Source organism: Microtus pennsylvanicus, chromosome 4 (genome assembly GCF_037038515.1).
Source record: "Microtus pennsylvanicus isolate mMicPen1 chromosome 4, mMicPen1.hap1, whole genome shotgun sequence".
Lineage (NCBI taxonomy): Eukaryota > Metazoa > Chordata > Mammalia > Rodentia > Cricetidae > Microtus > Microtus pennsylvanicus.
Genome location: NC_134582.1, coordinates 60,301,311 through 60,328,702, shown reverse-complemented (window position 1 = coordinate 60,328,702; position 27,392 = coordinate 60,301,311). Strand labels below are relative to the sequence as shown.

General features: G+C 39.1%; 1 protein-coding gene across 3 annotated transcripts; it reads left to right on the top strand.

The window, feature by feature from the left end:
• The first annotated feature begins 254 nt into the window (after window positions 1-254).
• Rnf138 (ring finger protein 138) lies at window positions 255-26,864 on the top strand. 3 transcript variants are annotated; one of them, XM_075969238.1, is made up of 8 exons: window positions 255-390; window positions 793-987; window positions 8,837-9,002; window positions 10,317-10,432; window positions 17,944-18,000; window positions 19,943-20,054; window positions 22,704-22,811; window positions 24,692-26,864. In XM_075969238.1, the coding sequence occupies exons 2-8, from the start codon at window positions 878-880 to the stop codon at window positions 24,758-24,760; spliced, it is 738 nt and encodes a 245-aa protein (XP_075825353.1). In that variant the 5' UTR covers window positions 255-390; window positions 793-877; the 3' UTR covers window positions 24,761-26,864. The 3 variants fall into 3 exon arrangements, with proteins under 3 accessions (XP_075825353.1, XP_075825352.1, XP_075825354.1); XM_075969237.1 differs by lacking the exon at window positions 255-390 and having other exon boundaries at window positions 719-987; XM_075969239.1 differs by lacking the exons at window positions 255-390; window positions 22,704-22,811 and having other exon boundaries at window positions 751-987.
• Window positions 26,865-27,392: the final 528 nt, after the last annotated feature.

Here is a 27,392-nt window from a genome sequence, read left to right as displayed (position 1 = left end):
AGAGAGAGAACCAAATTAAAATGCACACAAACGCAGTAAAAGGACAAGAAACGGAATCCATCCCCTGCCGGCGGCCTAGGCTACCGGGTGAAGCAGGCCGCCTATTGCCTTCGTCACAATCCGCCGCCACGCCGCTCCCGGTTGCCATGGGGGCCGGGGAGGCTACCACTTCCCCGCCGGGCGGTGGGCGGTGACCTGCGGGAGAGCAGCGGGCCTCGCAATGCAGCGGGACTGCGGCTCCGGGGGTGGGGGCTCGACAGTGCTCCACGAGCCTCGGTCGGGCCCAGTGCCCTGAGGCCTGTGCGCCGAGGGGCTGGAGTCCGACGACCGCGCTGGGCCGGCCCGTGACGGAGAGGGCGCTTAAGGCCCAGCGCCCCTCGGGGACGTGAGGTGAGGTAGGGCGAGCGCGCCGGAGGGGCGGGCGGGCCGCGCGACAGCGCTCAGAGTGCGGAGGGCGGGCCGTGCGGAGCGGGCGAGCCGCGGAGCGTGGAACCGGGTAGCGTCGGCGCGCGGCCGCTGGGGGCGGGGCCTCGGCACCATGGCGGCCGGGAGGGGTGGGGCTTCGGCGCGCGCCGGCGATAGAAGCCGCGGCGCAACCAATGAGTGCGTCTTCTGCCGCCCCGCCCGCTGAGCCCCGCCTTCGCGCCGCGCGCGCCCGCCGAGAATGGGCGGGGTCTGCTCGTGCTGCTGCCTTGTCTCGGTGTTCCGCCCCGCCCCCGAGCCCCGCCCCCTTCCTGGCGCTGGCGGCTTCCTGAGCGAGCCGCTTCCTGACACCGCTCCCTCCCCCTTCAGGGCTCTGTCGGGGCCGAGGGCCGAGGGCCGCCACTACCACCCGGGCCCCCGCCGGCGCCGTCGCCTTTCCCGCCCAGCCCCCGCCATGTCCGAGGAGCTCTCGGCGGCCACGTCCTACACGGAAGACGATTTCTACTGCCCCGTCTGTCAGGAGGTGTTCAAGACGCCGGTGCGGACCGCGGCCTGTCAGCACGTGTGAGTGGATGCCCCTCGCCCGCGCCCCGCGCGCCCCGGCCTTCCCCGCCGCCGGCCTGGCCCCCGCCGCCCGCTCTCTGCGCGCCCGAGGCCGGCGCTCGGGCCCTCCCGGCGGCCTCCGTGCCAGGCCGGAGGGCAGTGGTAGAGAACGTGGAGCCTTTTTGTTTCCTAGCAACCCCTGTGGCGGCCCGGGCGTTGAGTGCTGGGCCCCGCGGAGGTGTCGGGCTTGTGGACGCGCTGGGCGACCCGCCTGCCGCGTTTTTTTAGGCTTGTCTTGGTTTTCGAGACCCAGGCCCCTGGCTGTGCGAGAACCGCCCCCTCCTCCCCCGACCTTTGACCCCCCTTTTTTCACACCATCTTTGAGCGAATTTACAACTCAGGGATAAAGCGGTGTAAGCCGAGTTAGCCTCTTCCTCCCACGGTGGGTTGGATCTGGCAGGATTTCCTGGGCTTGAGGTCGCCCCTTTGTGCCTTCCTTCTGTTTACTATCGCTGGAGGAGGTACCTACTCCGGGGAGGAGGTGGAGCACAAAGATGGCAGGCAGGGTGGCCGGAGGTAGGTGCAGGAACAGCTTCAATCGCTTTCCCGACAGCCAGTTTCGTGAGGGTGGGAAACAGGCCTCAGTCAAGTCTGTGAGCGAATGACAGACCTGGGTGGTGAGCACAACCCCCGGGGAACTTGGTTTGTTTTGAGCCAGAGTCTCCTGTAGCTCTGGCTGGTCTGGAACTCACAGAGATCTACTTGCCTCGGGGGTGAAAGGTGTGCACTAGCACGCAGGCTCCCCTGAGGGACTTTTTAAAGCAAAGATAACCAACTCCTAGGCCCCATTCCCAACTTAGATGGATTTCTGGCAGGTGCGGCCTAAAAAGGTCCTCTGCTTCCAAGCAGCTGCAAAGAATTGAACAAGTCTCTGGTTAAGTTTTTCTTTCCAATCTTTTGTTTTTAATGGTGGGACTTAGAATTTTCAAGGCATAATTACAAGCCAGGTGAGGTGGTGCTTGGGAGACTCAAACAACAGAAAGATTTTGAGTTTGAGGCTAGCCTTGCCATGTAGTGACTTCCAGGCCACCCTGCAAGACTGGTCACAGAACACAACCACCCAATAGTACCAACAGTCCCCTCTAAAAAAAAGAATAAGGGTGGTGGATAGAACTTTGGTTTCTTAGTCACAGGTTTAACTACAGATGACTTTTCGTTGTTAATTTTTTGACATTGTTAATCTTTTTTTTGTGTGTGTGGATTTTCGAGACGGGATTTCTCTGTGGTTTTGGAGCCTGTCCTGGAACTAGCTCTTGTAGACCAGGCTGGTCTCGAACTCACAGAGATCCGCCTGCCTCTGCCTCCCGAGTGCTGGGATTAAAGGCGTGCGCCACCGCCGCCCGGCTTGTTAATCTTTTTTAATTAAAAAATTTTGCACATTATAGTCTGATCACTGTTTCACCTCTCCCAGATCCTCCCACCTACCTGCCCTTTCTTTACCTCAGTCTTTAGCAAACAAAGAAAAAGCTGAAACAAACGAGGCCTAAAAAAAAAATGAAAAGACAAGAAACAAATAAGACCCATAAAACTGCAAAATGGGACTATAATATATAATGAAACAGACAAAAAATGCCCACACAAAGCAATATGATTTTAAAAATCTGCAGAAAAACCACGGAGCTCCTTTTGTGTTGGCCGTCTTCTCCTGGGCAAGGGCTAGCTCTCCACAGTTCTCCATCTCCACTTACACTATTCTGTGGTAGTCGGATGAATTAGCTTTTAGGGATGAAATGTCTAAGTTATTTTTGCTCATCAAGAAAGATTAAGGAGCTTATTGATGGTGGTGCACGCCTTTAATCCCAGTACTTGGAAGCAGAGGCAAGTGCATCTCAGTGAGTTCGAGGCCAGCACTTGTCTACTACAGAGCAAATTTTAGGACAGCCAGGGGTACACAGCGGAACACTGAAAGAGAGAAAGATGGGAACTGGAGAGATGGCTCTGAGGTTAAGAACAATTACTGTTCTTCCACAGGACCTGAGCTCAGTCCCTACCACCTACAGCTGATAGACAACTGACTGTTAACTGATTCTAAGGGTTCCAATATCTTTTGCTTCTCCGGACACTTGCACTCACATGCACATTTCCACATGCATGCACACACACAAAAACATAATTTAAAACAATAAAGTTAAGTTTTATACAGAAAAAGATGAATGACAGCCTGACTATCCGTTTGGTGCAGATGAGGTGAGAAGAAACTATAGTAAGTAGTTGCTGTGTGTGTGGGTTTGGTAGATCATTGTAATTTTTAGTCCCCTCACAACTGCACAAAATTCCACTGTATTTCCTATGTTATATTTAAAATGAAGGACTGTAATTTGGCTTCACCTCAAGTGATGATTTTTTTTTAACTTAGTTCTGACTTTCTTCAGATTAACTTATTGGACATTGACATGAGCAGAATAGCTTTCTACCCCACTTTTCCTCCAGTTGCTGAACAGTGTATTTAAAGAAGGAAGAGGGAGGAAAAGTTTTATATAGACGGGAAGGCGAGTAATGATGGAACAGGGTCTAGATTGACTGGACCGAATGGGGTGAAGAAATTGATTTTCTTTATAACTAGAATTATTTGAAACTACTGTATTGGTTTCTTACATCATTATCTCTTTTTTTTTAAAAAAAAAAAACATTTATTTATGGTGGCGCACGCCTTTAATCCCAGCACTTGGGAGGCAGAGGCAGGCGGATCTCTGTGAGTTCGAGACCAGCCTGGTCTACAGAGCTAGTTCCAGGACAGGCTCCAAAGCCACAGAGAAACCCTGCCTTGAAAAACCAAAAAAAAAAAAATTTATTTATTATGTATACAATATTCTGTCTGTGTATGCCAGAAGAGGGCACCAGATCTCATTACAGATGGTTGTGAGCCACCATGTGGTTGCTGGGAATTGAACTCAGGATCTTTGGAAGAGCAGGCAATGCTCTTAACTGCTGAGCCATCTCTCCAGCCCATCTCTTTTTCACAAAAGACAAATTGTGACTATAAGCTAGTTTATATTTTGCTGTAAAATCAGATTGTGTTTTGAGGTAGGGTTTAGGATTGAGCTCAGTGGTTTTTTTTTTTTCTGAGACAGGGTTTTGCTGTAGTTTTTTAGAGCTTGTCCTTAAACTGGCTCTTGTAGAACAGGCTGGCCTTGAACTCACAGAGATCGGCCTGCCTCTGCCTCCCAGTGCTGGGAGCCTGGCTGAGCTCAGTGTCTTAATCTTAATGTATAAAAACACTCCAGAATACCAAACAGAAGGAAAGAGTACCATATTACTTTATGATTTATAGAGAGGGATGGGGTTAATGATTTGGATTATTGAGGACCTTGAAGATGTTAAAAATAAGTTTTCATGACCATTTTAGCGACAGGAAAGGAGCAGAATCATTATAATAACTTTTTTAAAATTATTTATTATGTATATAGCATTCCTTCCATGTGTGCCCGCGAGCCAGAAGGGGGCGCAAGGTCTCATTATAGATGGCTGTAAGCCACCATGTGGTTGCTGGGAATTGAACTCAGGACCTCTGGAAGAGCAGTCAGTGCTCTTAACCACTGAGCCATCTCTCCAGCCCCTCGTTATAATAACTTTATCAGTATATAAATGTCTCTTCAATCTTCATTTATTTCTCCAAATAGCAATTGTCTAATGCTTTCTATTTGGAACAAGAAGTACTTTTTCTGGTAACTGTTGATGGTCTAGTGGAGAAAACTATAAATGAGTGTTACTGATATTTACAAGATTTTAGGTAGTAATTTTTATGTTAGCAACAAGAAGCAAGTGTCTAAATCAGTTTAGGAATATAAATATAAATGGCTGATTTTCTTTATGAAGTTACTGATGACAGTTTGTATTTGGGGCACAGTGGGGTGTACCTTGTATAGGTTTACTTTGTGTACTGTGATAAAGAGGAGTACAGAAGATGGCTATCCTCATACAAACTTTGGATATTGGCAGGAATTTACAGGGTGAGCCATTTGTATGTTTTCCTAGAAATCAGAGACCTATTTTGGCAGGAAAGCAGCATAGATAGTGTGGTTTCACTTTTAGAAAGTTTTTATTAGTGTCAAATTTCAGGTTGACAGTTGAGACTAATATGATTGACACATTGATATGTCAGGAAAGAGAATGATTAGAACCTTAAACTAAGGTGACAGTGGTTATGCCGAGAAGAGACCCCTGACCGTTTAAGGATATTTATTGTATAAGATTTAATGACAGCATGTCCATTTTTTCAATGTATATATTGTACATTGATCTGGAATAAATGGAGTGCCTTTGTGGGTATATTCACTGAGGAATGTATGTAACTGAAAGCAAGAAGGGAAAAGGTCCTAGACAGACCCAAGTTTTGGAGAATACTCACATAACTTGAGTAGAGAGAGCTGTATCCTGAAATACAGGATAAGAAGAAAACAGGCAAGACATAAACTGAAAGAATTAAAACAAAAAGCAAAGCAATAACAAAAAGACTTAACCACAGCACTGTTAGATACCTTATAATACTCAGATATAACGTTTTAAAGAATAAGTAAAAACAAAGGACTGAGGGGGTTAGTGTAAAAATGCTTGCTTAGCATGCACAAGGGTCTGGGTTCAATCCCCAGCACGGAAAAACAAAACAAATTTGGCTTGGGTAGTACAGGCCTGCAAAAGCATCTGGGAAGACCGAGAAAGAAAGGACAATTGCAATTTCAAGGCTAGACTATGCAACTAAGTGAGACTCTGTCTCAAAACACCAAAATAAACTGGGGGACTTAGCCCAGTGTTAGCATATGCAAGGTTCCTATGCCTTTCTCCCCGCCCCCAACCAGGCATGAAAACAGCACTTGGGAGGTGAGGTAAGGTAGGAGGATTGCCACGGATTTGATACCAGCATGGGCCACATAGCAATACTGTTCTTCAAAAGGTCAAAAATAAAGTGTGTTTGAGGCAAGTATCCAAAAGACATTTCAGAAGAAAATAGAGTGGCTGTTGATAAGGTTATTTCTCTTATTTTACTTTGTAATCTTAAAAATCTCTTAGTTTATTTTCATTTTTGTTTTTTTAATACTTTGTCACAAAGCAGCTTAGGAAAGGAAGGGTTTATTTTATCTATTTATTTATTTATTTTTTTGGTTTTTTGAGACAGGGTTTCTCTGTGGTTTTGGAGCCTGTCCTGGACCTAGCTCTTGTAGACCAGGCTGGTCTCGAACTCACAGAGATCTGCCTCTGCCTCCCAAGTGCTGGGATTAAAGGCGTGTGCCACCACCACCCGGCTGTATTTATTTATTTATTATGTGTACAGCATTCCTTTCATGTGTGCCCGCGAGCCAGAAGGGGAAGCCATGTCTCATAGATGGCTGTGAGCCACCATGTGGTTGCTGGGAATTGAACTCAGGACCTCTGGAAGAGCAGTCAGTGCTCTTAACCACTGAGCCATCTCTCCAGCCCCCAGGAAGGGTTTATTTGATTTACAATTGCAGTCTGTTTCTTTGGAGACATCAAGGCAGGAATTTAAAGTGTCACATCTAGTCAAGAGCAGGTATATAGTAAATGCACAGAACCTTGTTGGCTACTTAGCCGGCTTTCTTTTATACAGTTCAGGGCCCCAAACCAGGGAAGGCTGCTGTCTGAATGGTCTGGGTCTTCCTGCATCAGTAACTATCAAAACAACCCTAAAATACACCCAAAGATCAGCCAACCTAATCTAGACAATACCTCAACTGACTTTCTCTTCCCAGGAGGTTCTGGGTTGTGCCTAGTTGACGCTTAAAACCAATCATCATAGTTTCTATCACTTTTTTTAAAATGTCAAGGAATATTTGTACACTGTTAGAAACTCTAATCCAAATGAAAATTTACATATAATAACATATCTGGGAAACGTTAGTTTTCTTTCTTTGAGACTTCTCTTATATAGCCCAGGCTGACCTTGAACTCCTTAGATAGTTGAGACAGGCTTTGTACTCTGATTTTCTTGTCTCTACTTCTCAAGTGCTGGGATGATTGGTGTGGGCCAAGATATCTGGCCTTTTTTTTTTTTTTTTGAGTTTTGAGATGAAGTTTACCAATACAGCTCTAATTGGGAGCTCACTATAATTTTTTTTTTTGTTTTTGTTTTTCGAGACAGGGTTTCTCTGTAGCTTTGGTCCCTGTCCTGGAACTAGCTCTTGTAGACCAGGCTGGCCTCGAACTCACAGAGATCCGCCTGCCTCTGCCTCCCAAGTGCTGGGATTAAAGGCGTGCACCACCACCGCCCGGCTTCACTATAATTTTTTAAAATTATTTGTTGACAGTCTCATACATAAAATGTATTTTGCTTTTTTTTTTTTTTTTTTTTTTGGTTTTTCAAGACAGGGTTTCTCTGGTTTTGGAGGAGTCTGTCCTCCTACTAGCTCTTGTAGACCAGGCTGGTCTCGAACTCCCAGAGATCTGCCTGCCTCTGCCTGAGTGCTGGGATTAAAGGCATGCGCCACCACCGCCCGGCTATTTTGCTCATTTTTATTTTCAGTTACCTCCCTCTGACTTCCTCTGAACTTCTTTCCAACAAATCTTTGTTCCAGAATAACTAACTCTGTAGACCAGGCTGTCCTTGAACTCTCAGAGGTTCGAGGACTCTGTCTCCCAAGCATCGGGATTAAAGGTGTGGCCTGCCACACCTTGAAGTCACAGACGCCAATCTACCTCTGCCTCCAAGTGTTGGGATTAAAGGTGTGTACCACCACACCCAACTACTCTTTCTTTACTTTAAGAACTTTAACTTTTTTTTCAAGCCTGCATATATTTTTAAACACACTGTAAACCATTTAGAGTTTTTTTTTTTTATTTTTTGAATCTCTCTTTACTGTATATCTTTCTGACCACACGAGTCTTTAATTTACCAAGCAATATGGGTAGGATTGAAGCCATGGCTTTGGCAGCTGGATCCAGCCCATTCCTTAGCTTTCCAGAATCATGACAGAGGTACGAGCTGTAGTCACGTTTATTGCCACAACTCTGTGGCCTTTCAAGGTCCCTGCCAGCAAGTAAGGTGCGTCAGTGCACTCAGAAACTGCACCCAAATGCTCTGGTAGTCGGACCACCTGCCTGAAGGAGTTAGAGTTTGCCCTGGCAGGACAGCCCAGAAAGCCGGCATTTTAAAACAACTCAGGTGGCGCACGCCTTTAATCCCAGCACTTGGGAGGCAGAGGCAGGCGGACCTCTGTGAGTTCGAGACCAGCCTGGTCTACAAGAGCTAGTTCCAGGACAAACTCCAAAACCACAGAGAAACCCTGTCTCGAAAAAGCAAACAAAACAAAACAAAACAAAAACAACTCAGCTTTTTTTCTGCTACAGATGAAAACCAAAAAGCAAGCGTTCAGCTTTTCATCAACACCATTTAAGAGTTTTGTGGCAGGACCTCTTAAAAGAGCTGCAGGGTTTTGCAGCTAAAGCTGAGTCAGGAAGCCTCTCTTAGATGAGAGTGCTTGCTTGCCTCTAGCAAGCAGAGCAGACCTGAGAAATTGCTGCTACCAAGAAAACATGCTTTACTCTATTCTTTCCCAAGCTTTCTCAAGCTTTAGGAAGTTAAAGAAGGATTGCTTCCTTAGGGTCTAAACTTCAGCTTCAGAGTGAGACCCTTCTCAAAAAGAAAGTTGTAAAATGGACTTGAATTTAGTTTCATTTTGTTACCATCTAATCCAATTATTAGTCTTACTGTTTGAGAGATAATTTTAAATTTGGACTGTACATACATTTGAATAACCTTACTACCTTGTATATGTACATATCCATATCATTTATGTTTAGTTATGGAAATAAAAGTAATTTTTTTCTGTAATTAACATGTCACAAATGTTTGGTTTAGTTTCTGTAGAAAATGTTTCCTGACTGCAATGAGAGAAAGTGGAATTCATTGTCCCCTGTGTCGTGGAAGTGTGACGAGAAGAGAAAGAGCATGTCCAGAACGGGCCTTAGATCTTGAAAATATCATGAGGAAGTTTTCTGGTAGCTGCAGATGCTGTTCAAAAAAGGTAGAGTTATATTATGACAGTGTTTTAATTTTCCTGGTGAACATGGTTTTAAAAAGAAAGACATTTCCAGGCAGTGTGGTGTACACCTATAATCCCTGCTCTCAAGAAGGCTGAACTAGGAGCGTTGCAAATTCACAGCCAGTTTGGGCTACAAATTGAGATAGTCTCAAAAACAAAATAAACAGGATGTTATTTAGATTGAGTTATGTAGAAAAGACCAGAAACTTGTGTATCAAAAACCTTGAGTTTTTTTATCTTTAAGATTAAAATTTTATTTTCTCAATAAGCTCACAGTCTTTCAAATGTTAATTTATTTAGCCTAATAGAACTCAAACCTCTGTAGCTGCTTACTTAGGTATTTAAGAAATCATGAAATATTTCGCAGAAGACTGGTTTAAGTTTTAAGACACGGGATAATCAGATTGATAAACAATTAGCATTCTCTAATCTACTTGAAGAAGGCTGTACTAGTGAAGCGTAGTTAGGCTTTGATACGTCCTTACGTTTAGAGCATTTACAAAAAGTCAGATCTGTTTTCTATCTCTGAAGAAGATGTTGAACTGGAAAGGAAGAGAAATGAAAACACACTTGCAGGATTCTTGCCTCACTTCTCAGTAAGAAACCAAAAAATTTTCCCAATATGAACATGGGACCATCATTCTTTAACCAGCTTTCTAATTCTTACAGGCTGTAATAGTCAAACACCTAGAAGCATGAGGCAACCTCTTAGTATTCTTTCTTTTGCATTTTGTTTTCTGAGCTATTCTGTCAGGTAGCCCAAGTGGGCTGAGCTCATAATTGAGGATGAGCTTGAACAGCTGAGTTTTTTTTTTTCGTCTGCCCAAATGCTGAGATAAGGTTGCACCACTGAGCCTGGCTTTTTCTTTCTTTCTTTCCTCTTCTTCTTCTTCTTCTTCTTCTTCTTTTTTTTTTTGGCCTGGCTTTTTCTATCATTTCAAGTGTAAAATTATTTGTTAATTTCCCCCAATGGTATAGTTGAAGCTGAACTTGTGTGCATGAACAAAAATGTGTTATCTTTTTTTTTTTTTTTTTTTTGCGGCAGAGTCTCTCTGTGTAGCCCTAGCTGACCCGAAACTCACTGTGTAGACCTGATTAGCCTTGACCTCTAAGAGATCTCTTTACCTAGTGCTGAATGGGGTTAAAGCTGTGTGCCATCCTGCCTTACACTAAACTTGATCTTAAATGAAATATTTAGTTACCTATTTTCATCTTTTTTTCCTTCTATTGACAGTGTCTCAAACTTTGTGTATACTGTTTTAAATTAAAAGATATATTTTAACCAATAATTTACAGATTAAATTCTATCGCATGAGACATCATTACAAATCTTGTAAGAAGTATCAGGATGAGTATGGTGTTTCTTCTGTCATTCCAAACTTTAAGATTTCTCAAGATCCAGTAAGGAGCAGGTAAGCAGCATTTATTTTAAAAGCAAAATTTTAATAATTGAAGTGGAAATTGCTATGGGAATTTTGGTTTGTATATGTTTAACAAATTACACTAGGTGTCCTAACTAGAATTTACCTTCAAAATTTTTTTGATAGTTGTATCGCTGATACCAACTTTATGATACCTAAACTTATACCTAAGTTTATGTTACTTAAAATCATTCTGGCAGTCTTTGTTTGAATAAAAACTGTATCTGGGAGTTGGAGACTCAACTGATTTTCATGTGAAACAATTTGAAAATTTGGCAAAATCACTTTCAATAATGTATTTAAATAGTAGTGTGGTTTTGTTTTGATTTTTTTTCTTCCTTCATTGCCCTCTAAGGAATAGGTTTAGCATTTGAAGTTTTTTTTTTTTTTTTTTTTTTTTTTGATTTTTCGAGACAGGGTTTCTCTGTAGCTTTTGGTTCCTGTCCTGGAACTAGCTCTTGTAGACCAGGCTGGCCTCGAACTCCCAGAGATCCGCCTGCCTCTGCCTCCCGAGTGCTGGGATTAAAGGCGTGCGCCACCACCGCCCGGCAGCATTTGAAGTTTTTATTCTGATAGTGCTTCTACTTTTTTTTTTAAACTATTATTTTGAGACTATATAATGTATCCACAGCTGGTTTTAGTACTTTGCCTTTGATGGCTTTGAACTCCTTCTGATTCTCTTGGGCACTGGTCTTACAAATGCACAGTCCCAAACCTGGTACCACATACAGTTTTTTTTTTAAAAAAAAAAAAATAGGGATTTATTTTTTATTGTTTTGTTGTTGCATCATTTATAAACATTACATAAACATTTATTACATTTGTGTGTGTGTGTTTGTGTGTGTGTGTGTGTGTGCTGTGTATATTTGGAAGTCAGAGGACAACTTGGAGGACTCAGTTTTTTCTCCTGGGTCCTGGTGATTGAATTTGGGTCCAGGCCTACCTGCCTGCCTTAATTTATTTATTTTTAAGTGGGATGAGAGTATATGGAGTAGTGGGCTGGGTGTAAACAAATGTCTAAGCAGATTCTAAGCTGATGTTTAACTAACTAGATGTTAAACTTTGACTAAGCCATTCTCCCTCAACCAGCTGATCTTAATATAATAAATACTTTTTGATATTTGGTAAATATTTAGGTAGTGTTTTATTTACTAGAGATTGATTTAGAGCTATCAGAAGCTTCTAGAATACAATAAATAGTCCTGAAATTTTCAGTAAAAGGAACATATTGTCTAAGTTTGTTGTTACTTATGTGTATTTCTCCACTTTTTTCAAAGTTCTTTCACCATTCTAGTTTTTTTCTGTATAAATTCTCTCCATTAATGTATAATGTAGAATAATTTTTAATGTTACAATATTTTTTTATAACACAATTTTTACTATTGTAATATATTCATATACACACATATATACACATATATGTAGATATATAAATAAATGGCTGCTTTGGAACTTGTAGACCAGGCTGACCTTAGCTAGCATCAGTGACTCAGAGATTAACCTGCTTCTGTTGGGATTAAAGGCTTGCACCCCCACTTCTAGTGGTCATCAGGCTTAATAGCAAGTACCTGCTAAGCATATGTCTTATGAGTATTCTTTAACTAATTTTTAATAAAGGTATTTTTGATAATTTTTTTTGTTATTCTCCATATGTACACCCAGGTATGATATTGAATAAGTAACAGAGGCTCAATACTGTTAAAGTAAATAATAGTAATAATTTGTATACCTAGTTAGCCACTAACCAGGTCAATAAATAGAGCGATTGTCAGAACAGTTTCCTGTGAGCTGTATCCATTTAAACTCCATATTCCTATAACTACAGTTCTTCCATTTGGATGGTTAACCTCGTTTTTCTTCATATTTCATCATTTCCACATGTATCCCTAAATGTTTTGTTTCATTTAGAAAATTAATGACAAGCTTGTGTTCAAAGTGTGAAGAAATGCAGTTTCTTTAGTCTTATAATAGTTTGTGGAAATCAGTGTGCTTAGTCAAATAAATAAAATTTTAATTTTAGTGCTTGATCCATGTTGCTACTATTCATATTTTAGCCATCTTTAAGCTCTCTGGTTATCTATATAGTTATCCCACTGCTTTTGAATGTTTTTCTGAGTACTTAGTTGAAACTTCTGGTAAGTTCTTTAGACTGCTTTCACTGCTCTGCAGAACTTAACCCAGGTTCTCAACTTGCTTGGTTTACTGTCAGTAGAGAAAATTGTCATTTTTCATTTAGTGACTTTTTAAAACCAAATTCCTGTGGATTCTTTCATCCCTGTGTTTTGTTTACTGTACTTCTGCTGTATTATAAGCACACATTTATTTGTTTTTGTCTTATTTTTGTTATTATTGGTTTTTTGAGACAGAGTTTCTGTGTAACCCTGGCTGTCTTGGACCTTGCTTTGTAGACCAGGCTGACCTCAGACTCGGAGATCTGCCTGCCTCTGTCTCCCAAGTGCTGGGACTGAAGGTGTGTGCACTTGCTGTTAATTCTTCTAAATATGGGGTAATGTTATCTTTTTTTTCAACACTATTCTGAATTGTCAGTAAAGTTCCTAGTGTCCTACTTATACAGTCACTGCTTATTGGGCTGCTTTGTTTTTGTTTTGTTCTTTTTTTTTTTTTTTGAGATTTGGTTTCACTATGTAGCCCTGCTGGTTGTAGACCTTGATATATATAGACTATCCTGACCTTAAACTTTGATGCCTCTGTTGCCTGACACAGGTATACACCACTGTACTCTGCATTGCTTGTTAAATGACAGTTCCCTGCCGTATTCCTAGGAAACAGACCTTGCTCATTTGGGTTCCTTAGGTTCATTTGGTCAGACAATGTCTAGTCTTAGTAACAATATTCCTTATCTGTTTTGTTTCTTTCCTGTTGTTACTTCTGTAATTCAATCCCTCTTAATTTTCTGAATAGTATTAGTGTTCAGTTGATAGTTCTCTAATCTGCCTGATTGGGCATTCCAATCTGTTCAATTATGTGTAGACCTGTGTTTGTACATGTGAGTGCAGGTGCCTGCAGAGGCCAGAAGAGGGGAGGGTGTTGTATCCCCCAGAATTGGAGTTACAGATGGTTGTAGCCAGTTGTCAGCATGTTGTCAGGTCCTCTGCAAGTATATGTTTTGGTTTTTTTGTTTTGGTTTTTTTAGCAACATCTCTACAACCCTGGCAATATATTTTCTTTGGTGTTTAGGAAAAAGGATATCATCTCCAAACTCTGATAACTGGCTGATAGCACAAAGTCTTATTCCAGACTCCTTTTTTATTTGACCTTTTTTTTTAACCTTTGTCTTTGCTGTGTAATTCTACATATCATTGTATATACTTTAAACCATGTTTAACATATCCGTGCTACCTTGTGTGTATTATGTATACATGTTAATGTATGTGCATATGTGTTCATGTAGTGGGGGACAAAAGACAGTGTCATATCTTCAGTTGCTCTCCACCTTTGTGTTTGAGATAGTCTTTTCACTGAACCTGGAGATCACTGATAGGCTAGGGATCTGTTTCTCTCTGCCTCCCCAGCACTGGCTTACGGGAGTGCTTTATTGTGCTTGTCTTTTTTCATGGCTGCTGTGTTCCTGCCATCAAATAGGTTCAGAGGTAAGCTCAAATACCATGCTTGTGCAATAAGCACTTTAACCACTGGGACATCTCCCCAGATGGATACTTACTATTTTGGAAGACATTTAATTCAGTTAACAGTGAAAGCCGGGCAGTGGTGGTGCACACACCTTTAATCCTAGCACTCAGGAGGCAGAGGCAGGCGAATCTCTGAGTTTGAGGCCAGGCTGGTCTACAAGAGCTAGTTCCAGGACAGGCTCCAAAGCTGCAGAGAAACCCTGTCTCAAAAAACCAACCAACCAACCAAATAAACAAAAAAAAAAAATCCAGTGAAGCCTTAACTGGATATGATGGCATTCACCTGTGATCCAGCATTCAAAAGACTAAAGCAAAAGAATTATCATGATTTCAAAGTTCGTCAAAGCTACATGATGAGTCCAAGGCCAATCTGGAATATGTAGTGAAATCTTGCTTTTAACGAAAAATAAAAGGATGAGTACAATAAAATGAAAACTATAGATAGCCTGGTGGCACAGGGCTGTAATCCTAGTTACTCAGGAGAAGTACAAATTCAAGGCCTACCTGGGCTTTCATAGCCAGAAGAGACAGCTTTAGCAGGACCTTTGATCCAAGAAAGCAAGGGAGGTGCTGTGAGGTAGGGCTGGGCTATCGTTTAATGTCTAGATTAGAGATACTATCCTGTACTGCAGATGAGCAAATGGATGAATGAATAAATGAACATGCACATGCATGTGTGTACACTAGATTTGAGAGTGCCCTGACTCAGATTCCAGCTCTGTTCTTTTTTTTTTTTGTTTTTGTTTTTTCGAGACAGGGTTTCTCTGTGGTTTTGGAGCCTGTCCTGGAACTAGCTCTTGTAGACCAGGCTGGTCTCGAACTCACAGAGATCCGCCTGCCTCTGCCTCCCGCCCAGCTCTGTTCTTTCGTAATTGTTTGACATTGTCAAGAAACTGCCTTGGTTTTCTCACCTCTTTAGAAGTGGGGTTGAAGGTTAATGTAGTATAGGTGAGACTAAGTTGTATGTCTTGCACCTCCATCCTTTACAAGTGTATTGTTTTTCCTTAGCACTGTAATCTACACTTTATCAGCTCACCTGGCATTTGTTTATGTTTTTTGAAACGGGGTTTCTCTGTGTAGTCCTGGCTGTCCTGAAACTTAATGACCAGGCTGGCCTCCAACTCACAGATCCACCTGCCTCTGCTTCCCGCGTGCTGGGACTAAAGGAGTACATCAGTATGACTGGCAAAATTTTAATGATTTAATTTGTATTTTATGTGATTGGTGGTTTGTCTGCATGTATGTCTGTGTGAGGTGTCAGATCCCTTGGACCTGGAGTTATAGGCAGGTGTGAGCTGCTATGTGGGTGCTGGGAATTGAATCCAGGTCCTCTAGAAGAGGAGGCAGTGCTCTTAACCACTTCAGCTGGTAGACTTTTTATTCTTTTTATGTTTACTTTGTGTGTGTGTGTGTGTGTGTGTGTGTGTGTGTGTGTGTGTGTGTGTGTTGGAGATAAGAGGACAGCTCTCAGAATATGGTTCTCTGTTGCCATCTTGTGGGATCTGAAGATCAAACTGTTTTCAGGCCTGTGTAGAAAGCTCCTATAACTCTTGAGTCATTTTATTGGCTTTTTTTTTTTTAATTTAAACTGTTAGCTCCCCTGTGAAATCTTTCCTAACCTTTATAATTTCTTGTTAGTAAAACTGTAGTTTATATTCCAACTAAATTTTTAAAACTTTATTTATTTACTACTAAATCTTTTGTTTTTTCTTGGTTTTTCGAGACAGGGTTTCTCTTCAGCTTTGGAGCCTGTTCAGGAACTAGCTCTTCTAGACCAGGCTGGCCTTGAACTCACAGAGATCCATCCGCCTGCCTCTGCCTCCCAAGTGCTGGAATTAAAGGCCTGCACCATCATCGCCTGGCTTAGTATTGTTTTTATATCCTATGCAGTGTGGTAATTGCCGTAGAAGGCATCATGAATTTTCAGTATGGACATGGGCAGAGTTGTGGCTTTTTGTTGTTGGGTTTGTTTGTTTTGTGGTGCGTAGGAATCAGACACAGGGATTTAGTGCTTTACATATTGTAGATAAGCACTATACCACAAGCTGTATCATTAGATCTTAGTTTTTCTGAGATAGAATCTTGCTGTGTGACTACTAGGTAGTTTTGAATAGGCTTTGAACTGATGAGCTGGCTTCTGAATTGTAGGATTATAGGTGTTATGATACCTGGCAAAAGAAATGTTTTCCCTTGGGGGGGGGGCACTTCTTGCACTTCCAGATGTATTTTGATTCCTAGCACCCACATCAGGTGACTTACAATCATCTAATTCCAAATCTAGGGGGAGCTGATGTCTCTGGCCTCTGAGGTTACCTGTATTCTCAGGTATACAGACACACTCATAGAATAAAAAATAATACAAATCTCAGAAAAAAAAAAAGGTGTTTCCCCATGGTAGACTAGTGAGCTGGAAAAAAGCTCCAAAGCCAGCAAGTTCTTGTTTTTATAACATTGACAACATTGAGGAAGTTCTGTGGTATGTTAGTTACAGTACCTACATGAAAAACCCTTTCTAGTATTCCATATGACACTAACTTTTCTAACATAGGGTATAAGCAAATAGGTCAGGATGGTCGGTGTACTAGAGAAGTGTGCTAATGATGCCTAGTTTCTCTTTTAGAAATAAATTATAATCTTTACAAAAGTTCAATTTTTTGTTGTTGTTGTTGTTTTTTAAGACAGGGTTTCTCTGTGGTTTTGGAGCCTGTCCTGGAACTAGCTCTTGTAGACCAGGCTGGTCTACAAACTCACAAAGATCCGCCTGCCTCTGTTTCCCAAATGCTGGGATTAAAGGCATGCGCACCACCGCCCGGCAAGTTCAAATATTTTGTGACACCTACTCCTACACTTTGGAGGCCACAATCTTCTACCATATCCTAGCTACATCACAAAGGTTCACAAATATTTTAGTTTATCCAACGGTTTAAAAATTTAACAAGGAGCACTAGAGAGATGGCTTAATGGTTAGTAGAGCATTAGGTGTTCTTCCATAGGACCTGGGTTTGAATCTCAGCATCTACATGGGGTCTCACAACCATCTGTGACTTCAAATACAGGGAATCCTGTACCCTTTCCTGGCGCCTGCAAGCAAAACACCCTGCATGTTTAAAAAGAAAATAGCAAGGGTCAAGTGTGATAGCTCATGCCTATAATGCCAGAAGGATGAATGAAGCAGGAACATGAGGAGTTTGAAGACATCCTGAAATAACTTCTAGACCTTGTCCAAGCCCCTACTTCACCATATCACCCCAAAAGAATATCACTGGTTGAGGGAAAAGATTTTATGTAATTACAATTCTTTGTTCTCTAATTTACACTTGGACTTGAATATTATAAAAGGTTTTGTGTGTGTGTGTGTGTGTGTTTTTCACTAGTGGCTTGGAATTCTCTTTGTAGCCCAGGATGGCTAAGACTCAGAGATACATCCGTTTTTGCCTGTGCCTCCCAAATACTGGGATTAAAGGTAAGTCTAGAGCTGGCCTCAATTGTATGATCCCTCCTGCCTCAGCATCCTGAGTGGTGGTGACTATGCCCTGCTGTAAAAATCTATTTTAAAAGGAATGAATATTTGAACAGTCTTACTTGATTTGGAAAGTAATGCCATGAATATCATGAATATTTTGTATTTTGAAGTTTACACTTTTTTTTTTTTTTAAAAAATGTGGATGAGTTTTTCCTGCACGTGTAACAGATGTGTGCCTGGTGCCTAAAAGATCAGAAGTATTAACTGCTGAACCATCTCTCCAGCCCCTGAAGTTCAGTCCTGTTATCTTCATTAAACAGTTCACATTAATGAAGTCCTGGTATCTTTTATTATTTGGGGTATTAACTCTTTTCTTCCCTGTGCTTAAGTAATAGGAATGAAACACCTTCATCTGATAACACAGAAACTTACCAAGAGAATACAAGGTAAGTTTTTAAAAATTCTACTTTAGTAAATAATATTGTTGAATAATATAGGAGGTGATTATTATTTGTGGTGATAAGAATTTAAGCCAGAGATTGAGCATGCTAGACATTCACTGTACCATTGAGCTATAACCCTGAATCCTCATAATAGTTTTTCTTTTCCTCTAAGACATGATTTTGCTATATAGCTTAGGCTGGCCCTAAAATCATGATCCTCTTGCCTATGCCTTCAGAGTACTTGGGGTTACAGGCTTATAGGTTATAAAAATAGATTAGTTAGCCGATTTTTTTACTATTGTATTTATTATGTGATTTTTTTATGTGTGCTGTGTTTTTGTGTGCATACCACATTCCATATATAGAGGATAGCTTGCAGAAGTTCTTTCTCTCTACCATTTATTTCTAATGCTTTTCAGAAATAAGAGCAGTGCTTAAATCGTTTTTTTGCTCTCAGGACCATGTAAGAGCTTATCTATTTTCCTGGTCAGATTTCTTCCATGCATGATTCATGCAAAGATGTCAATATTGAACTGTCACTTGCTATAACATTCAGAAATGTTAAAACCCAGTGATGCTTGATTCTTAGATTGCTTTGAACTACTTTGTCTTAGGATTTCTGTTGCTGTGGTAAAACACCATGCATGACCAGTGCAACTTACAGAAGATAGAATTTATTGGGGGCTTATATTTCTAGATTAGAGTCCGTGATGGTGGTATGAGGCTTGGTGATTGGCAGCTGGAACAGTTACTATCTTGATACATAAGGAGGAAGCAGAAAGCACACTAGAAATGGTATCAGTTGTTTGAAACTTCAAAGTCTGCCCAGTGACACACTTCCAACAAGGCCATACTTGCCTGTCCTTCTCAAACAGTTCTAACAAATGGGAACCAAGTATTCAAACATGATCCTTTGGGGGTCATTGTTATTTGAGCCACTACACATTTCAGTCTTTACTTTTTGCTTTTTCTTTGAATTTTTTCTTAGATTCTTAATCTGGGGTATATTAAAGTTAGAATTTGATGAAAATCCTTTTTTAACTGTATTTTATGTGCTTTGGGGAGGGTAGTAAAGCACATGCTGTTGTATACTTGTGCAGTTCAGATAACTACTTGTGCTTTCACTTGTTGAGCTCTTTCACTGGTCCATGGAGTCTGTCTGTATATTCTAAAGTGTGGTAAACTGTAGAACTGTTGACAGAGATTTCTGTCCCACCCGGTCCCACAGCCATTCAGTCCCAAAGAAACACAGAGGCCTACATTAGTTATAAACATGTTGGCCTATTAGCTCAGGCTACTGACTAACTCTTACATCCTACATTAACTCATAATTCTTGTCTGTGTTAACCACGTGGCTTGGTACCTTTTATCAGTGAGGCATTTTCATCTTGCTTTCTCTGCATCTGGGTTACAATCGCAGACTGAGCCTTTCTGGTTGCCCTGACTATACTTCCTGCCTGGCTACTGGCCAGCCAGCATTTTATTAAACAAGTATAAGAGACAAATCTTTACAGAGTATAAGACTATTGTGCCACAGCATATAACAGTTAGAAACTTGACTGGACACACAGTGACTTCTGGCATCATATGAGGGATTACAAATTAAATTTGGACTTCTTAGGTATGATCTCATGTTTTGTTGGTAATTGTTTGGAAATGGGTTTCATTAGGTAAATGTGGCTGATTTTGAACTCAGGATCTTATTGCTTTAGCCTTCTGAGTACTAAGAATTAAAGGCATGGACTATCGTACTTAGCTTTAGCCCCTATGCAGCGAGGGGAAAAACGGTCTGAAATGATAAACATTAGCACTGTATAAAATGAGACTGAACTATGACTTAAAACACAGCAATAAATTCATAACAATGTATCAGAAAACAGAAACATCTCATTTTTTATGTTGATGGTTTTGAATTTCAGTCTATCTCATTTGAATTGCCTTATAGTTCTTCTGGGCATCCCACCTTTAAGTGTCCCTTATGTCAAGAGTCAAATTTCACCAGACAGCGTTTATTGGATCACTGTAATAGTAACCATCTATTTCAGATAGTTCCTGTGGTGAGTACATATATCCAAAAGAATCTTTCGTTTAAAGCATGTGGTTCCATGAATCTGTCTTCCTGTATATAAAGGGGAGGGTTCTTTATTTAAATTTGGGTTTAAAAGTTTTAATAAATGATTGTGATGCAAAAAAAATGAGATTTAAAATTTGATTACCTCATGTAAAGAAAGTTAGTTACTGTGAGTTAATGTAGACTAGTCTAAGAAAGAATGAAAGGTGAACTAGGGAGTCATTTCTGTGTAGTGGCAGAGCCTAATTCCATTGGGTCCTTTCAGTTTATTCTGCTGGATGCAGAGAACTGGATCTAGTCATGGGAACTCTTGCAGAAGATAATACCTATATATAAGAATAAAAATGGACTAGGCATGGTGGTGAATGCCTTTAATCCTAGCTCTGGCGAACAGTTCCCAGCTAGAGCTATACTGTGAGACCTTGTTTCAAAAAGCAAAGAGTAAAACCAGTAGATATTTTTAATTATATCTTTAGAGAATATGTAAAGAATGTGTAAAGCAAGAAAGAATCATGCTATATTTTTATTTTGATGCATACTTGTCTTCTTTGTCATTTTAGTGTAAATTAATATAGAATACAGGGTTCCAGCATTTTGTTAATGATCCCAGAAGAACTCATTTTGAGCATATATTTCATAGAATTTTAACTCTTAGACAATGGAAGAGGACATATTAAGCTGAAAGATAATCTTTCATCTCTTTTATTTTATCCCTACCATGTACTGGGGTTTGAACTGGGGCACTTGCCCCACAAGCATCCTGCCATTAAAATATATCTCTAGCCTTTTAATTTTTTCTAATAAAATTTTATGATGGGGTCTTACTTAGTTGCCCAGGCAGACCTTGCATTTATATTCTTTCTGCCTCAGCATCAGTAGATGATGATTCTGTATATTTCTTTCTTTCTTTCTTTTTTTTTTTTTCTTTTTCGAGACAGGGTTTCTCTGTGGTTTTGGAGCCTGTCCTGAAACTAGCTCTTATAGACCAGGCTGGTCTCGAACTCACAGAAATCCGCCTGCCTCTGCCTCCCAAGTGCTGGGATTAAAGGCGTGTGCCACCACTGCCCGGCGATTCTGTATATTTCTATACATAAATAGGAGAAAGTTGTTGATTGCAATTTGGATTTAAGTTATTAATACAATATATTTTTGCTAATGATTGACCATGATGCAAAATGTGACATAAAATTTTACTACCTTATGTAAAGGAGAATAATGTAGACAGTTTACAGTAGGATTAGGGATTACAGGTTTGAGCTACCACAACCAGCTTCTTGAAGAGTGAGTATAATGTATTAGTAACATTCACAGCCACTCGTTAGATAATTTTAGCTAGTAGAACATGTTTCAGAAAAATGCCCTAGTAACTACTGAGGATTCTTTCAATTTCTGCAACCATTCATTAGAAGGGAAGGGGTTAAATAAGCAAATACAGTACCAAAGAGGTATGTGGGGAATCTTCATACTTAAGACATTATGCTTGGTTTTATATTGAATTAATTTGATTTGTATTCTTTTTTGCATAATACTTGTACATTGTCAGCTTTGGCTAGAATCCAGCTATTTCTTTTTGTGATATATAAATGTACTTCATTAAAACTTTGAGGATATAGTTTAAACTTTATAATTTATTCCATTTTTATTTTACATGTAAGTGAAATCAAGCTAATAATTTTATAATAGTTTTTAATTAGATTAAATAAGATTATATATTGCACATGTTATAGGTAATGAAAACTTACTACATTGATGTTAGTATAGGCTGCATGTGTTGTTTCTTGTTTAAATAGTTATATAACTAGAGATTTAAATTATAGAATATCCATGATCTTTCTTACTATAGTAGTGTTATTTATCTTAGGTAATTTGCTTGGGAAATGACCTAGTTATGGGATTTGACTCTTAGAAAGAGCTGCATGTCTGCAGTTCCAGGACTTGGGAGGCTTAGAAGGATCACAAGTTCAAAGCAGCCTGGGCTACCTTGTGAGACTCTGTCTCAATGTGTTATACTATCCAGTGTTTTTTTTTTTTGTGTGTTCAGGCAAACCTTAAGAGACACTGTAGGTTTGAGTGCAGACACAGTAGTAAAGCAAATTGTGATGTGAAGGCTCGGTGTGCTGGTGCACACCTTTATGCCAGCATTTGGGAGGCAGTGAGTTTCAGGCCAGCCTAGTCTACATAGCAAGTTCCAGGACAGCTAGGACTACATTAGAGAGACCCTATCTCCAGGGAAAAAAACCAAAACATATATATATGTATGTATGTATATGTATATATATATTAAAAATTAGTGTGAATTGAGCTACACCTTTTCTGATTTTTTTCAGTGCATATAAAAGTTACACTTGACTATCTATACTGTTTCTGTTTAGTATGCAATAGAACTTTGTCTAAAGTATAACATCTGAGTTAAATGCTTCATTGCTAAACATTTGAGCTGTTTGCCAAATAGGCTTGCTTGACACTGGTCGGCACAGACTTTCAATTTCTAAAGAAATGTAATATCTGCAAAATGCAACAATGAAGTATACCTGACATTTTTAGTAACGTGAGCTTGTATTTTAATGCTCTCAATAAGTATATAATGTTTCATTATTTTGTAATTTTTTTATTTAAAACAATCTGTTTCTCATAGACATGTCCTATTTGTGTGTCTCTTCCTTGGGGAGATCCTAGCCAGATTACTAGAAATTTCGTTAGTCATCTAAATCAAAGACATCAGTTTGATTATGGAGAATTTGTGGTAAGTGAGTTCTTCAAGATTAAGAAAGTTAAATTAACTTTTCAATCTAAATTTGAGTTTTCAGGCAAGTTATGGAATCAGACCACTGGATAAAGGGCAAGGTGCTGTATTTAGTAGTAAAATTGTTAAGCTTCATGAAGTTCTGAGAATTTATTGTTTATATTAGAGGGATAATTATTGGAAAAATAAGCCCCTTAATAGCAAAATGAAAGTTTAAGTAAAAATTATCTAGAATTAAGAGAAAATTATACCTGCTTGAAAAGTAAAATTGGCCGGGCGTTGGTGGTGCACGCCTTTAATCCCAGCACTCGGGAGGCAGAGGCAGGTGGATCTCTGAGCTCGAAGCCAGCCTGGTCTACAAGAGCTAGTTCCAGGACAGGTACCATAGCTACAGAGAAACCCTGTCTCAAAAAAATAAAATAAAATAAAATAAAATTGGTACAACATGTGGGGGAGAATGTGTTACAAATCTAGAGTTAGTTGCTATATGAGGCACATTAACAAACAAAACCAAAGAAACCCATCAAAAACCAGGTTGTCTACTTAGGAAAGGCAACAAAGGCCCTCAAACCAAATGGGTCGTTTTCTACTTTTCATATTCATGGTAATTTAAAAAAATGATGTGATAATTTTACTTTATTAATTATAAAACTGTACTTAGCTTGTGTGTGGTTAAAATCTTATTTAATACATGATTCTCGGTAAAGAATAGCTGATATTCGTTTTCCTGTTCAGGTAAACACAGGCATGCATAATTTTCATTTATATGGACTTTGCAGTTTTAGTCTGGAGTGTAAATGTATGTAAAATTCACATGTGCTTCTTTAGTGACTTTAGGAAGCAATTGTATATTATTAAATTTCCATTTTAAGAACAGATTACTGTGCCTGCAGGGCTATATTTGGAAGAGCAAAATGGGTTTTGTCAGCTATTTTTACTCTTAATTCTTTGTTATACCATGGCATAGAAAACTGTATTTCGCTTGTCAAATAGACAACTTGATGTCTTTTTAAAGCTAATCCATGGGGCATAAATTGACAGCAAATTGCATTGATAGAGTATGGTTTTTGTTGTTGCTGTTGTTTGACTGATGAGTCAGGGAGAGGGAACTCAGTGCATTCTAAGTAACTGTTCCACACCGAGGTACTTACTAAGCCCTATTCATAGAGTTAGTCTATAATTTAAAGATGACTGAGCTGTAGTTACTTAGTTTCATGCTATGGTTAAGAAGCTGTTATTCAGCTAATAATTCAGTAAATGCTTATCTTTCTTAAAATTAGTTTCTCTTCAAAACAAATCTTTTCTAGAAATGATACAACTTTATTGTGTTATCAGTTTTTTTAAAAAGGTTTATTTATTAATTATGTATACAGCATTCTGCTTGCATGTGTCCCTGCAGGCCAGAAGAGGGCACCAGATCTTATTACAGATGGTAGTGAGCCCACCATGTGGTTCCTGGGAACCCCTGGAAGAACAGTCAGTGCTTTTAACCTCTGAGCCATCTCTCCAGCCCCTATTGTAATTAGTTATAACTTTAGTCAGTATAAATTTTATCCTCTGCTGAGCTGAGCAGTTATTAGTTATTGCTTAATAATTATAACAATTTAATTTTTAAATTTTGTGTGTTAAAACCTTATATTTTGCTATTTTTGAGATAGGGTCCCATTATGTCCATGCATGTTTCAAACCCCTGGGCTCAAGGTATCCTCCTGCCTCATGTTCCTGAGTGTCTGAGAATATGACACACACCATGGTGCTCAGCTTAATCTTGCATTTTAAAACCTAAAACTGCCTTGTATGCAAATGTATGCTAAGATGTATAATACATTAGATAAAATTGAATAGTTATTTTCCTGTTGACACGTTTTTTCTTGTTTTAGAATCTTCAGCTAGATGAGGAAGCCCAGTATCAAACTGCTGTAGAAGAGTCTTTTCAAGTAAACATCTGATGTGTGTACACATCTCTTCATCCTTGTACCTACAAGTGCCATCTTTAAGGGAAAGACATGAAGTCACCATTTCAGTAATTTGCTGTGCATATTAATAAAAATAATTCACTCTACTGTATTAGGTTTTTAATTGAAAATAAAGGTGGGCTACCCTAACTCCATTCTCTAGACAGTTACTTTAACAGCATGGAAAAGGTTGTATTTTATTTGTGTGGTGAAAGGGAGTTCCTGTTGTCCTTTTCTTCCTTGTATTACATATTCTGAATGTTTCATTAAGTTGTTTTTGATATTTGATACAGTTTCTTCTATTGACTTTAGTACAAAGGTAACAGTACTTTATTACAAAGGTAACTAGCAAATTCTGAAAGATGTGATTCCTATAAAAATAATAAACCTGAGCCATTTGTCAGAGTTGCAGAATGGAAACTTGAAGTGCTAAGTGGGATAATCCAAAGGGATTTTTTAAAGTATAGATTCTAGCTGAGGAATTCAACAATAAGAAAATTGTATTTATGTAATGTTTTGTATTTTTGAAGACTAGTGAAATTTCTATAATAATTTTGACTTTGAAAGCGTATTGTACAAATGTTTCTTCTTTTGCTATTAGATGAACATAGCAAGAGAAGAGAAAAGAGTTTTCTGTGGTTAGTTTGTTATTTCGCTCTAGCTTGAGTAATTTGTAAGCATAAATGAGTTGTATGGCAGTTCTTTGTAGTTAGTATTTCTCACTAGCTGACTTCAGTCAGTGATGATATCACACTTAAATTAGTTTTTTAAAAATCCAAAGTTGAAGATGTATGTGGATATGTACATACACTTTAGCATGTATCTATACACATATATATCTTTGCCTAGAGTTTGTCAGGTTATGTATAGAATTTCTATTAAGAGTTTTAATAATGGGCAAGCAATATAGGATTGAAGTATTTATCTCATTTGATTAAAATTTTGTATGTTACCAAATTTTTTAAACAGTAAGCCAAATACTAAGTTGTGCAGTTGGCTGTTGTTACACCTGAAAATTTGTTATATGGTGCTCATTAGTTATATTTGAAAATAATGAATGCATAAGTGATGTAGTGAGACTTTACCAGCTACTGTTTGACTACACTTTAGTCAAAACTAAGTTTGTTCATAGTCTTTGGTGTAAAGTTTTGTAGAGGAGGCCAGGTCACAGAGTATAGGGTGAAGAGTGAATTCCTGACATTCCATTGCTAACATACACTATTATGCTTTCTTTAAAATAAACTCAAAAGAAAATCTCTGAAGTAGTTTGCTGCTAATATATACATATATTGTTTAAAAAAAAGGTATATTTTGATTTTCTTAATACCCTCGTTGACTTTTCTACAATAAACGTTTTTTAACTTGATTTAATAAAAATGTTAATTTTGAACATGCATTTTGTAAAAACCTTTTTCAGTTAAACAGTAATAACTTTATTTATATTTAATAATACAGTCATACACACAAAAGCCATACATCTTAATGCCTTTTTTTCTGTCATTTCTTGAATGTGATGTTTGCTGTGTTTTTCTAGCACTTTCAGTTGGCATACAGGAATTTTAGGAGCATCTATATAATGAACTCTTTAAAAGGAGACTTTTGTCCACATTTCTTACAGCTTAAAGCAATAATAACTTTGATACTTTTATAAAGTTTATTTTAGCCATTGTGTCCATAAACCATCCTTCTTTAAAACTTCTTTAAATGGAAACTTGTACTAGAGGCCATTTTGAAATCCTGTTTTGAAGTCTTGTGGATGAGTTAAACATTAATAACTTTTTCATAAAAATTACCCCCTCTACACACACTCACACTTTGGGAAACTCCTAACTATGGAAAAAACTTAACTTCTCTTTGTTAGTGAATTAAGAACAAGTATAGATAGGCTTTATAATTTAATTCATAGGGGGAAATCCCCTACTTTATTTAGTCTGTAGCTCTTGGATAAAGCAAAGAAGTAGCAATATGCTGAGGCATCAGTTTCACAGAACCAGTTAGAAAAGCTATTTCTCCTTACAATTTAGTTTATGTTGTTAAATATGGTGTTATTTGAGATGTATTACTTTATTTTTTTCCAATTAAAAATGGTTTTCTCCTACTTGTGTGTCTTAATTAAAATTTGTCCTTAGATAAACATTTTAGGTCTCATAAGACCCTGCAAAATATGCATGAAACTTCTATTATTTTGCACTTGAAAAAGTTGACTTGCTGTTAGTGCTGATACTACTGTACTTTTGGGTTGAACTGTATAATATTTTGTCTTTACGTATTTCCAATGTTAAACATCTGCATATAACTATTTCATAAAGTATTCATACAGCAAAATATTTCAAGTCCTGCTAATCAAGCAGAAAGCCAGCTAGTTGACAACTTTAATGTGGAAAAATCAGCTGCAGGCAAAATAGGGCTCTAAGAATATTTTGCACATTTAGTGTCATCTTTGTTTTGGGTTGCTTGGTAAATATCACTGTCTTCAGTGAACCATGCCCTCTATAGGAATTGCAGATCATGTATTCAAATATACTCCCATCAGAGGAATGCTGTTGTAGCTTATGTAGAAAAGATGTGTCCTAGAATACACCCAAATAGATCCATGTGCAGTTGGTAGTGGAGGTGGAATTTTTAC